Here is a 14,452-nt window from a genome sequence, read left to right as displayed (position 1 = left end):
TCCTAAATAAAAGCAAAAACAAGGAAGAAGTTTACAGAATAATATAATGACTGTAGTCTTACTCATAGACATGAGATTGAAGGAGGATTTAGGAATGTAGAAAACAGAAAGAGAAAGATTGAGGGAGTAGGATTTACTGTTCCCATAACTGTGGCAGTGAACCCATCATCAAGGATAACTCAAGGTAGTTTTTTAGAATTCTGCAGGGCAGAAAAGAAGTTGGTTAACTTTCTGAGCAACAGAAGCGATGTGATGTGCCTGTAGGGATGCCTGATACAGCATGAACCTTGAATACTCTGGAGACAGTTATAGTATGCTATTTATCAATGGCTGAACAAGTAACTGACGAGGGAAACATAGTTTTGGGATTTGGCAAATCAGAAACACAGAGTGAGCAATGTACTTTTGTGACTCATGGTCTTCCCTTTGACAGCCGGAGCAAATACAAACACATGACGATCAATATAAACAACTGAAGGAATCACAAACACGCAAATATTTTCGAGCCCCAGTTACCTCAGCAAACATTGACAGACAGCATCAGGCATTACCAAACAATCATTCCTGGAGTGCTAAACATCAGCAACTAAAAAGGTGGGATCTTTGGACAAAAAACCATTGCCAAAAAACTCAATAATATGTTTATGGAGGGATTCGAACTGTGTAGTATAAACTCAGGCCACAAACATGCTTGTATGAAGCTTCATACAAGCTTTGATGTAGACCTACTGCTTGAGGCATAACAAGTAATTGTAAGAACCAGACAACTTAATGGCTGTGATTTTTTACATTTACAATATCAGCCAAGATTTTCTCTATGGATGTCATAGGGACTACCCTCAAAATAGCACAAACCACAAAGAGGATGCTGAATAAAAGCAACTGGATTCTGCTACTACTGAAAGGTGATCTTAGCTAAAAATAAATAAAAATCAATTTGGTAGGAACTGCTCAGGCAGATGAGAAAAACAAACAGAAAACAGATCCCTTTCAAGTCAAACCAGTGCAGTGTTGTCCAACCTAACCACTACAAAGATCTGGGACGAAGCATATGCTGATCACAACAGCTAGCAGGAACCTAAAAGAACAGAAACCATCACAAGTCAGCAATTAAGCTGCCTGAGAGGAGTTGTAGGCATGAAGCCACCCACTCAACACTTGGGAGAAGTTGCAGAGATGGAAAAATTCCATCTGGGGCTTCAAGAAGTGGTCTTGACCTCAAAAAACGACAGCCTATTGCAGCCTGTGAGGAATCACAGACTTGAAGAAAACATACTAGAAGTCCAAAGAAAAAAGAGAAAAGAAAAAGAAAAAATCAAAACCAGCCAGAATCACAACCAAAACCAAAACAGAAGCACATCACAGACACAATCAGTCTTTCAATGATAAGGAAGGACTTCCTTCATAGCTATATTTTGTCACAAACAAACAATGGATTCAACACAGGATGCTTGTGGCTAGACAGCTGGGAGAATTATACACCGGAATGACTCAACATAGAAAGGAATTTGTTAGGTTACCACTTTATCTAAAAGCTTAAGCTATTAAGTTGTGGGCCAACAATGTGTATCAAGCTTTAACACTGGCACACGTGCAGCCAGATAGCATGTGGAGAGATAAACACATGATAAATTACACACACTACAGGGGATATAATAATTTTTAAACACTACATAATAAATGCAGGCAATGAGACTAAATCCAGGACCTCCTGCTAACCAGCTCTGATATACCATGTTAGACAAGCACTTTACCTAAAAGCTTAAGCTATTAGGTTTTGGGCCAACAATGTATATCAAGTTTTAACAGAAATTAAGAAAAAAATAGGCTGAAGGACAGGAAAATGAGTTTATTGCTCTGATACCATGTTAAACAATTACTTTACCTAAAAGTGTAAGCCGTTACTTTGTGGGTCAACAACATCAAGCTATTAATCACTTCCTCTCATATGCGATCCTGTCTTGCATTTGAAGAGGCAAACAGATGAACTTGATCAGGTGCACAAACACAAACAGAATGATGCACTAACTGATGTAACAGGTGAAAAAGCTGATAACATGATTTGAACCTAGGATCTCCTGGAACCAAAGCTTTGATATCGTGTTACAAACTTGAGAGACCTAAGTTGATTGGCAAAAGACTCACAAGATTAGTGTTGGGGCAGCAGATAGAAGAAGAAGAGGGATAGTGGAGAAAGGAATGTCCCTCTAGAACTTACCTATTTAATTAAAATATTTTCTTATGGCATATATACACCTATCCTCCCCCACCCAAAAACCACATGCGTGCACACACACGCACATGCAAAATAAACATAAATACTCTAAATATTCCTGTTGCCACTTTTAATGTTAACGATATGAATATATGCTGATTTCTGATAAGAGTTTCTTCTAGTGGAATGCTTCTCTTAGAGAGGATTGATGAATTGAGAGTTTGTAGGATTATACCAAGGTTGGTTTTATTGGATCCTAGACATTTTTTCGTTTTCAAGAGTATTTTCCTATTTTTTTGAGTATGTCATTGTGAAATGATGTGAAAATAGAGTTAAACCTTTTCATAGTATAAGATATAGCTAAATTCTAGAAATGGTATGTGATGCCATTTGACTTATATTTGACAGACTTACATCTTCAACAATTGGACTTTGTTATATAAACACTTTACCTAAAAGCTTAAACTATTAGGTTTTGGGCCAACAATGCATATCAGGGCCTTAACACTCCCCTGCACGTGCAGTCTGACAACACATGGAGATAAACAAATGATAAACACCAATTATAGGGAATAATCTAGTTCTTAACAAACTAATAATAAACGTGGGCAACAAGACTAGAACCTAGGACCTCCCGAGTCTTGGCAACCAACTTTGATACCATGTTAGATAAACACTTTACCTAAAAGCATAAGCTATTAGGTTGTGGGCCAACAGTGTATATCAATCCTTAATAGACTCAAATTCAAACTTTCATACTCATGCCTCATAAAGATATCTCCGATCTTCTATGTTAGATTTGTATATTGTTGTCCAAATGAAGGCTCTCGGTATCATATATGTCTTGAAAAGATAGGAATTCATAAAATATAATCTGGTCGAGCTTATTTTTCTTAGTAGTCAAATTTGAAGGCGAGCTCAAGCACATGCTCAAAGTGTTCAAGCCTAATGAATTTGAGCACTTCTTTAAAGTGATGAGGGAAAGTCAAAGGAATAGCATAGACTTAATTTCAAATAAATCTATTCTATGCATGTTCCTAAGCTAACTTGAGCTTGAATGCCTCTAATCAATAGTTAGGTCTTAACAACCTTTTTACAAAATAAAACTTAAGGGTACAGCTGCTCCTTACTTCTATTTAACCTGAGCTTGAATGCCTCTTATAATTTGTTAGGTCTTAATAGTTACAAAATAAAACTTATAGGTACACTTGATCCTTACTCCTATCTCTCACCCCCAACAAGAAAGTATCTTTTTTAAAAATTTGATTTTTCAATTTTTTTTTTCAGTCATACTCAAGCTATATGCCTCTCTACTGTGAATCAAATTTCTTTAATGACATTTGATGCTAAAAGTGAATAAATCATGCTTAACGTTGGAACATCATTTGTAGGTTGGTGACTTTGCAATTGACAATCGGGCAGGCATTAGTAGGACTTTACATCGCATTAGTGCCATCCGAAATCGGAAGGGTGCAATTATTGGCTTAACTTGTCGAGTTGGTCGGGCAATATCAGGAAGTGCTAACTTGTTGCGAGATATGGTTCGATCTGGGGTTTCATTATTGTTAATTGGACCTCCAGGAGTAGGAAAAACCACAATAATCAGGTTAGTTATTACTGCATCAAAGACATTTTATATGCTTTCTAGGTCAGAAAAAATTTTCCTTTTTATTTTTGGCTAACTTTGAGGTCAATGACATGTTCTAAGGGCATAGTTTTGTTCTCACGTTATTACAAAAACTTATATAAAAGGATGAGCTAAATCTTTATTGTCCTTGCCATTATCTTTTGTTTGTTGCACTAGCATTTGTTTGGTGACAATTTTGTTGCCCTTGTTCCTGTGAAAGAGAAGGAGAATTGGAGAAGTAAAAATGGGGTTATTTTCTTCTTGTTAATTGTCATATTTGATATTTCTTTTCTTTTTTATGATTGGAACAATTGACAATTTTATTCATGCAATATTTCTTTGATGATGCGTTCTCATTGTCTTTTCGAAAATGACTCTAAGAAATAGAAATAAAAAGTGGAGATTATATCTTATCATTATTTCATTGTGACCTAAACTAGTAAATTAGTAAATTGTTGGAGAAAAGGCTCTCTGATTTAAAACTAAAGCATGCGGAGGTGGCAAGGCTCTACAAATGGAAGTTTGCTTGATATTACGGATTAACTACCGTATATAAATTTTTGGGCAAAAAACACTCACCTCCCCTAAGGTTTGGTAAAAAGACAGATACCTTCCTTGAAGTTTCAAAAATGCCACAAATGTCCTCGAGGTTTCAAAAATGCCATAAACCTCCCTTAAGGTTTGCCAAAAAGACATAGGTCTCCCCTAAGAAAACTTTTCTTTTTTACAAAATACAAGGGGAGATTTATGTCATTTTGACAAACCTTAGGGGAGATCCTTGGTAATTTAAAAACCTTAGGGGAGGTCTCTGGAATTGTTAAAACCTCAGAGGAGGTCATTGTCTTTTTGCCAAATCTCAGGAGAGGTTAGTGTCTTTTACCCTAAATTTTTCAGATTCCCATTCAATATAATCTTATCTAGTTATTATTATTTTTAAATATAGATATTTTCTCTATTCAAACTCCGCATGTGATGCACTTAATGTCCTAATTTTTTCACACATAGCCGGTCCCAAGCCCGGGTAAAGGAGGAGGTTGCGTTAGGTAGCTGACAGCCAATGTAAAATTTGTCAAATCACTATGATATGAATCCTTACCGAATATTTGCTGGGGCGTCTCCTACAAGTGACGTGTTGCACTTGAACTACTTGGGTGTAGCGAAAAGTGGGTTAGGTCGTCGCCTTGAAGTGATGCGTCGTGTCAGCGCCTGGGTACGGTGTCAAATATGCGAGGGTTCCTGCATTATTTTTGACGTGGATAGGTAAAGACGTTAGTTTAGGAAACTAGGATTAGATTAGCATCTTGGAATATAGGGACACTTACGGGTAAAAACATGGAAACTGTGGATACAATGATTAGAAGAAGAATTAATATAATTTGCCTTCAAGAAACTAAGTGGGTGGGGGAGAAAGCTAGAGAAAAAGATAACGTTGTGGATGTAACTAGAGTAAGAGATTAAATTATAAAAATCAAGATGGTATTAGGAGAAGAGATAATAGATATCATTAGTACTTATGCTCCTCAATTTGGCTTAGCAGAAAATCTTAAGAGACAATTTTGGGAAGATATGAATTGTATTATACAAGGCATACCAGGGACTGAGAAAATATTTATTAGAGGAGATCTGAATGGACACGTTAGAAGAGATAATAAAAATTATGAGAGGATACATAGAGGATATGGATATGGAGACAAAAATGAGTATGGGGAGATGATCTTAGACTTTGCTATGTCATATGATTTTAATATAATGAATACTTGCTTTAAGAAGAGAGAAGAACACTTAATAACCTTTGAAAGTGGACAAAATAGAAGTTAAATAGATTTTTTTTTTTTAACTGGGAGGGTAGATCGTTTATTATGCAAGGATTGTAAAGTTATTCCAGGTGAAAGCTTGACCACACAACATAGAGTCTCAGTGTTAGATATATGGATTAAAAAATGGAAGAAAAAGTATAAAATAAACCAGTGCAAGAGAATTAGATGGTGGAACCTAAAAGGAGAAAATATAATAAAATTTAAAGATAAAATGATCAAAGATGGGGATTGGACCATAGAGGATGGGATAGATACAAATACTCTTTGGAATAGATTAGCTAGCTCTTTTAAAAAGATAGCAAAAGAGATTTTAGGTGAATCAAGGGGAAGATTCTCGAATAGCAAAGAGAGTTGGTGGTGGGATAAAGATGTACAAAAAATCATAAAGAAAAAAGGAATTTGGTATAAAATGTGGCAAAAATGTAGAAACAGAGATAACTTTAAAAAATATAAGGAGGCAAGAAAAGATGCAAAAAAGGCAGTTAGTGAAGTTAAATATAGATCATTTAATAGTTTGTATGATAGATTAGGTATAAAAGAAGGGGGAAGAGATATATTTAAACTTGCTAAAGCTAGAGAAAGGAAGAGTAAGGACTTAGGAAATGTAAAATGTATAAAAAGTGAGGATGATATTGTCTTGGTTAAAGATGAAGATATTAAGGAAAGATGACGAAGTTATTTTAGTAAGTTGTTTAACGAAAACCAAATAGAAGGCTTAAACTTAGAATTGTCAAATGAGGAAAAGACAAAATATAAGATTTATTCACAAAATTAGAGTTAACGAAGTTAAGTTTGCACTAAAAAAGATGAAAAATGGGAAAGCTATGAGATCAAATAACATCCCAATTGAAGTTTGGAAATGCTTGGGTGATAACGGAATTATATGGTTAACTAATTTATTTAATACAATTGTAAAAACTAAGAAAATGCCAGATGAATGAAGGAAAAACACTTTAATACCCATATACAAAAATAAAGGAGATATTCAAAATTGTAATAACTATCGTGGAATTAAACTTATGAGTCATACGATGAAACTATGGGACAGCGTAGTTGAACAAAGATTAAGGTTAGAAACGAAGATCTCAAAAAATCAATTTGGTTTTATGCTTGGGAGATCTACAACAGAAGCTATTTATCTTTTAAGAAGATTAATGGAAAAGTTTAGGGAAAAGAAGAGGGACTTGCGTATGATATTTATTGACCTTGAGCAAGCATATGATAGGATACCTAGGGAAGTTCTATGGTGAGTTTTAGAAAAAAAGGGTGTATGTTGTAGGTATACCAATGTCATTAAGGATATGTACGATGGAGTAATGACTAGTGTAAGGACTATAGATGGAAAAACTAGAGAATTTCCAATTACCATAGGTGTACATCAAAGATCTATTTTGAGTCCTTATCTTTTTGTTTTAGTGATGGACCAATTGACTAAGAGTATTCAAAAGAAGGTTCCATGGTGTATATTGTTTGCAGATGATATTGTGTTAATTGACGAAATTATGGATGGAGTAGAGGCTGAGTTAGAATTATAGAGAGAAGCTTTGGAATCTAGAGGTTTTAGGATAAGTAGAAATAAAACAGAACATATGAAATGTAATTTTAGTAATGATTGGAAGAATATTGGAGACAAAGTTAAACTTGATGATGAAGAAATAAATAACACTTGTAGATTTTGTTACCTTGGATTTATTATGCAAGCTGAAGAAGAAATTGAAGATGATGTAATGCATAGAGTTAAAGCAGGTTGGGTAAAATGGAGAAGTGCTTCAAGTGTGCTATGTGATCATAGAATACCTTTAAAATTAAAAGGGAAGTTTTGTAGGACAACTATAAGACCAGTTATGCTATATGGATCGGAATGTTGGGCGACAAAGAAACATAATATCCAAAAAGTAAAAGTTGCCGAGATGAGAATGCTTAGATGGATGAGTGGTATAACATTGAAAGATAAATTAAGGAATGAACATATTCGTGGTAAGTTAGGTGTAGCTCCTATAGAAGATAAGATAAGAGAGGGACGACTCAGATGGTATGGACACTTGTAACGTAAGTCACATAGTGCACCTGTGAAGAAGAGTGACTTAGTTACTGTAGGGGGCAGTAGAAGGGGTAGGGGTAGACTTAAAATAACTTGGGAGGAGATAGTGATAAAGATTTAATATCCTTGAATCTTTTAAAAGAAATGGTTCATGATTGCATAAATTGGCAGAAAATGATTTATATAGCCGACCCCACTTAGTGGGACTAAGGCTTGATTTTGTTGTTGTTGTTGTAGATATTTTCTCTATTCAACAACAACAGCAAGCCTTAAGTTATGAAAGTTATAAGTGGTGTTTAGTTGTGTTGAAAATAAGTGGTATTTGGATACTTATTTTTATTATAGGCTACTATATGATTATTTTTAAACATATTTTAAATTACAAATGTCAATATTATTTGATTAACAATTTCATTAATAATTATTTTATATGTATAATTAAAATTTGAATATTATCTATCAAAAAAAGAATATAAGATTATTATTTTTTATTAATAATAATCTTGTTATTAATGTATATTTGTAACATATTAATATCATATTAAATTACGATAAGAACAACATTATTAATTAGATTTAAAAATTTAATTTATTTAATGTTAATTTAAATTAATAAATAGTTCTTGTTCAATCCATAATTGAATTATAATAAATAATGTGTTTTTAAATATATTTTAAATAAAAATATTAATATTTTATAATTAAAAATTGAACTGATAATTATATTAAATTATAATTAAAATTTAAATATTTTCTACTAACTAAAATAATATAATAATTTATTAATTAACAATAATCTTGTTATTAATTTATATTTATAACATATGATTATCACATTATTTATGTTAAAAATGGTACTAATAACTAAATTAAAAATTTTAGTTTATTCAACGTTAATTTAAATTTATTGATGGTTCTTTTCATTCATTCCAGATTTTAGTTATTTTAAATTAATAACTAATAGGTTATAATGCATAATAAAATAATATATGAGTAATTTTTAATTAACATTTTAATTAAGAATTATGTTTTCTATTATTTTAATTAACATTTAAATATTATTATTAAGTAAAAATAATATAATATTTTTTTTATTAACAATAATCTTGTTCTTAATTTATAGTTATAACATGTGATTATCATATTACTTTATGTTAAAATAATATTATTAATTAAATTTATATTTTTAATTTTTAATATTAATTTAATTCGATAGATGGTTTTTTTTTCTTCACTCCAGAATTAAATTATGTTTGATTAATAATTAATATATTATAATACATAATAAAATAATATAGGATTATCTTCTAATGTATTTTTTAAATTATAAAATAGCCACTAAATTTTCTTATATTTACAAAATGGCCCCTCCTATGAATAATGCCACTTATAAGTGGCCAAAAAGCTATCTTAGATTGTTTCTCAAAATTTACTTAAGTAGTTCTCAGAAAATGGTTCTTGAAAAGCACTTTTTGCATTAAGTGTTTTTTTAGTACAAGCCAAGCCAAATGCTACTTTTTTTTTTGTTAGAGTGCTTATTTTAAGTGATAAGTGCTATAGGCACTTTTTTTAAGTGCTCCCAAATAGGGGGCTAAGACCTTTTTCATATTACTTTTCTTACCAATGTTTTCAAGAATAAGGTTTATTCAATGAGCTACACATGTTGTTCAATAGAGATTGGGTTTCTTTTGCATTAACAATTTCTCTCTCGCCTTCATTGCGGCTTAATTATGAGTCACTATTTGGACAATATTTTCTTCTCCAATCTCTTTAACAACCTCGTCTATTAATCTGAAATGAAATTACAAGTTTAATAACTATTATTACTATTACCTAAATTAAAAATATGCAAGTCTATAAAACTATTTACACAAACAATCAAAATTAGAAAATTATTTGAAATAATATTTAACTATTTGGCTCGACACATCAAGGGCATTAATTGACTTATGGATAACCTCCTGGTAACTAGTTTTGATACCATGTTAGATTATCACTTCACCTAAAAGCTTAAGTTGTTAAGTTGTGGGCCAACAATGTATATCAAGCTTTAATAGCACTCTTGCTTCTTTCTAAAATAGGATACGTTGCCCTTAGTCTAGCATTAGGGATATTGGGATTGATCCATTGTTGTACACTACCTCCAACTTCTCGAGCACTATGTGACCGAACTCGATTGAAACCATTAGCACCACGGCTACCAGAACCACCCCCCTCTTCATAAATATCACTCCTTCCTTTAGTTCTTGCTTGAAAGCTCTATCTCTCTTCTCATTGTTGTTGTGACTGTTTGCTTTCTTGTTGGGCAAATATTATTATTTCTTCTCTGAGTCCTCATTATCACTCAAAATTCTCAAAATCTGCTCTAATTTAAGCTTCCACTTGCCTTTTTTGTTTATCTCTTTTCTTCTCAGCATATTGTTGTAAATGTTTCATCATTTGTTCTCTTACTTGTGCAGTTACATTTGGACATCCAGCCACTTGACCCTTTTTATGTGCCAAGTGTTGTTTCAAGTGTGTAATACCTCATTTAATAGTCTTTCCACACAGCTTGCACATAATAACCTAACAACATATCTTTTATACAGCATGCACATAATAACATATCTTTTACCTCTTCAGTTACTTTCTTTTCATGTGACATCTTGATAGACTTGATTTGAAGGTCGCTACACAAAACACATAATAAATGCAAAGTTATAGTCCTTATGGAAATGAAGATATAATATAATTAGAAAATACTAAATAATCATTCAATTTTTATATAATCTTACATAAAAAATAAAATAAAATCTTTGGTTTAAAAAATAAATAGTGTAGTAGCACTCAATTACTCAGTATTTTTTAGCTTGCTTAAATAAAATAAACTGACTAACTAAATAAATAGATAAAGTTAAATACCTTATGGTTTAAATATATATTTTTTTACATAATATAAAATAAAATCTTTGGTTAAGAGAATAAGTAGTTAGAAGTTACTAAGTTAGAATTACAAATCTACATTTTGTATTTAAATATTTAATATTTTTTGAATTTCTTAAATAAAATGGTACTCAATTACTTATATTATTTTTTAACTTGCTTAAATAAAATAAAGCAAGTTAATGGCTAAATAAATAGATAAAATTTTAAAATACCTTATAATTTTAACTATTTTTTACATGAGATGTAAAATATACTTATATTTAATTTTTGGTTAAAAAGAATAAATAATTTGCAACTAGACATGAGATATAAAATATAATTATATAATTTTTTATTAAAGAGAATAAATAATTTACAACTAGAATACTACTTGGTCTTGGTATTTAAATATTTAATATTTTTAACTTGCTTAATAAAATAAAAGATTCAAAATCTTTGAATAATTAAAAATTTAAAATATTAGATCTTTCACCTATTAATAAAATAAGAGTCATATGATAAGACAAAATGTTAATTATTTATATATAATATATTTAGAAGGTGTTTGATGAGATGAGGGAAAATTCTGGTGCGACAGGGACAAATCTTTTAAGGAGAGACTCTAGAGGAGAACTTAGCATAGTGGAAGATTCTTTTACAAACAAGGAGGTTGGGTGCTGCAATGGGGAAAGGAAAGAAGAGGAGGTTAAGAAATGGGGGGATATTTTGGATTTAGAAAGTTATGGTTTGAGTGAATTTGATTGTGGTGGGGGGTTATTGTTCTATGAGAGTCAGAAACAATATGTGTACGCTTTTGATTCTTGCAGCAAGGTAGGGGATTTATCTAATGTTCATCCTGCCCAGTTGGAAGGTTTGGAGGGAGCGTCTATTTTTGAAATGATGGTTTAGTCAACAATTCACAGCATAGGGATAGAATATTGCCTACTCCTGTCGAGGAAATTCCCAAGGAGGATATAGAAGCTCAAGATCTTTTGGATAAGTTGGATTTAAAGTTGAGTGATATTGGAGGAAATGAGGTTCACTTGGGTGGTGGCCAAAGTTGTAAATTGAAGGGTCAAAGAGAATTAGAAAATTTGAAGCATTCGGTTAATTATGATGGAAAGGGCATGAAAAGCGGTTTTCTTGGTTAATTTTATCTAGTTTCTTGGTGTGATCTTTGCTTTCCTTTGATTTTTTTTCTTTCTTTCTTTTCTGTTTTTTTCTTTTTTTGGAGAACTCCTTGTCCCTGCATGCTGTACCTTCTTTTTTCCCTATCTAATGTACCTTCTTTTATTATATAAAAAGATATATTTATTTTAAGGTCAGCAACTCAGCATTCTCATTTCTCAGCAATCAGCACTCAGCCTATCTGCTTTAGTCCCTAAAATAATATAAATAAATACTCGACAGTAAAACAAAATTTAAAAAAAAAAGAAAGGAAAGAAGCATACCTAAAGAGGAAGGACCGACGGAGGACTCTGGTGGAGTCTCAAAGACCATAGGAGAGCTGGCGAGCTGCTGCAGTGCTGTTCTGCCGCTGCCTCTGCTGAACAGCTGAGGAGATTCTAACAAGGGGTTAGAGTGCTCAAGGGGTAAGATTGGAGCCTCCTAACTCGATTTCTTCCCAAAATAAGCAATGATGGCTGGAGATTTGCAAGGAAATTGGGGAAACAGAGGGGAAAAATTGCTGGCCTGCTGGAAACTGAAGGGTTCTTCTTCTTCTTCAGCTTCAAACAGCAAATCAAAGGTAGAATTCTTTGTCTTGAAGCTTTGGGCTGGTGGATCTAGCAAGGACGAGTTTTTGGGAGAGGGAGAAGGAAGGGAATCATGAGAAACATGTGGGAATTGGACAGGCATGAGCCAAAACCCACTATTGGCACAGTAACAGTGCATAACGGGATGCTATGGTCTGTAATGGGACTGTAACAGCCATTACTGACAGTTATGGATGCATTTCAACTGTCACAGTCGTGAATTTTATCCTTGCTGCAATGTTAGTTTGTAATGGTTTTGGTAGCTCAAAATAACATTATATAATGGCCGCTATGCTATGTAATGGTTGTTATTTAAAACCATGCTCCCAAAACCAAACCGTATTACTGTTACCTGCATTGAAACGAGTAAGAGAAAAAGAAATGAGTGGCTTGGGAAACAAACTTCCATGGGCTTGCATGCAAAATGGTGCTGCTTCCTTCGGTATCCCACCCATTCTGATAAACTCCATACTTTTAATCACCTTGTGCCACATGGGTTTAACCTCCACAGGAAATCTCCATAACCAATATTCAATTAAAGAGATGTCTCTATTACTAAGTTCTAGAACCCACTTAGGTCTCCTAACTAAATCCTAGCCAATAATTCAATCCTTCTTATTCTCCCATGTACTGATCCATAGAAAACAGATATGCCTCTCTAAAACGTATTACTATAATTAGTGTCTCTCTTTCTAACCTCCGCTATGCTTGTAGGAACTTTAAAAATGGTTAAAAAATTATATGGGAATGTTAGAAAGAGAAGCATTAATTACAGTAATACGAACTCCTTAAGATAAGTAAGCCCTCTTCCACCCCTAGAATCTCCTACGCACTCTCGACCATTGGATCCCAAAAGCAGCGGACAGAGGGTTGTCGCGATGTCTCAGAGGGCTAACTCTCGAAAAATATGAGTTGAATCTCCAAATTACCTTGATCATATGGCAAACTTGAAATACGATGAGGGGGTAATGCATATGGATGAGAAATCGGTCAATACATGGTCCAATGGAGTTGCCATTATCTTGTTTTCTCTAGGTGAGGTTAGAACACCTATTTAATATACTACCAGTTCATTGGTCTATAAGCTACACCTAGGTCCAAGTAAATTGATAGTCAATGGTTTGCGCTACGAAGTAGGATTTGGGTGTACAGTTATGCAAAAGGAATGTACTAGCACCCCTTCATACCCATACAATGGATGGTACCTGATTAGCCTAAGTTTACCTTTGAAATCAACCATTCAAGACTTTGATTCTTCCATTTTATTCAATTGCCAGATTTTTAAATGTTGGATAGACCTGCAAAAGACGGAGAGACGAAGACTATGCTCACCTCAGGATCCCCAAAGGCGTGTGAAAGGCACAACTCACAACGATCCCCACAAGGATTAGTTGTTTATTATGTTTTTTCCATCTTAAATGTCTTATTTACCTGAAATTTAGATGTTGGGAGGCCTTGCACAAGACAAAAACCTCCCTTACCTTCAGTTTCTCCAAGGCATGTGAAGACATAACCCCCTAGTCCAAAGGAAGGTTTTATATGGAAGTTGATTTTTTAATATCCAAACAACACATCTACACATGCAAAGATAAAAGAGACATGCAAGCAAACAAGCTAAGCAACACACGCAAAATAAACATACAAAACATATAAGAAAAAATGCTCACCAAGTTACATGGAAACATGCGCAAAAGGTGTGCATCGAAATCAAAGAATCTAATAGAATCCCCATCGAGCAAGCTCAAAGTGATTTTGTTAGATTCTTTGCCCCTCAGGAGATGATTGAGGACGACATAACCTCGTTTTATTGATTTCCTCTTCATAGGGGTGTGCACACACACAATCACATGAGCATAAAAAAAACCGGCGGGTCAACCCAATAAAACTGAGTCAACTCAATCAAAAGAGCATTCAGCTCAACCCAATCAAATTGGGTCAACCTGGTCCCTGGTCAAATTGAGTCAAAGATAGGTCAGCCTGGTCAAACTGAGTCAGAGATGGGTCAGCCCTGTCAAATTGGGTCAACCCAAGTCAGACCAGGTTAACTTGGTCAAATCGAGTCAAATTATTATTTAAAAAAAGGGAGGTGGGAAC

At 33.3% G+C, this 14,452-nt stretch overlaps 1 protein-coding gene across 5 annotated transcripts in view; it reads left to right on the top strand.

The window, feature by feature from the left end:
- Positions 1-14,452, top strand: part of LOC131168650 (protein SEEDLING PLASTID DEVELOPMENT 1) — a 70,377-nt gene that overhangs the window by 24,985 nt on the left and 30,940 nt on the right. For 4 of the 5 annotated variants that reach the window (XR_009140379.1, XR_009140380.1, XR_009140373.1 and 1 more), the window contains exon 2: positions 3,607-3,821. The exons of the other annotated variant lie outside the window; for it this stretch is intronic. Coding sequence is in view for 1 of the 4 variants with exons in the window: in XM_058128261.1 (XP_057984244.1) it covers positions 3,607-3,821 (215 nt within the window). In the remaining 3 variants the exon portion in view is untranslated. The remainder of the gene's footprint in view (positions 1-3,606; positions 3,822-14,452) is intronic. 5 annotated transcript variants of the gene reach the window in all.

This window comes from Malania oleifera, chromosome 1, assembly GCF_029873635.1.
Source record: "Malania oleifera isolate guangnan ecotype guangnan chromosome 1, ASM2987363v1, whole genome shotgun sequence".
NCBI classification, from domain to species: Eukaryota; Viridiplantae; Streptophyta; class Magnoliopsida; order Santalales; family Ximeniaceae; genus Malania; species Malania oleifera.
Note: the sequence above shows the minus strand (reverse complement) of the source record. Positions and strands in the feature narration are given on the sequence as shown.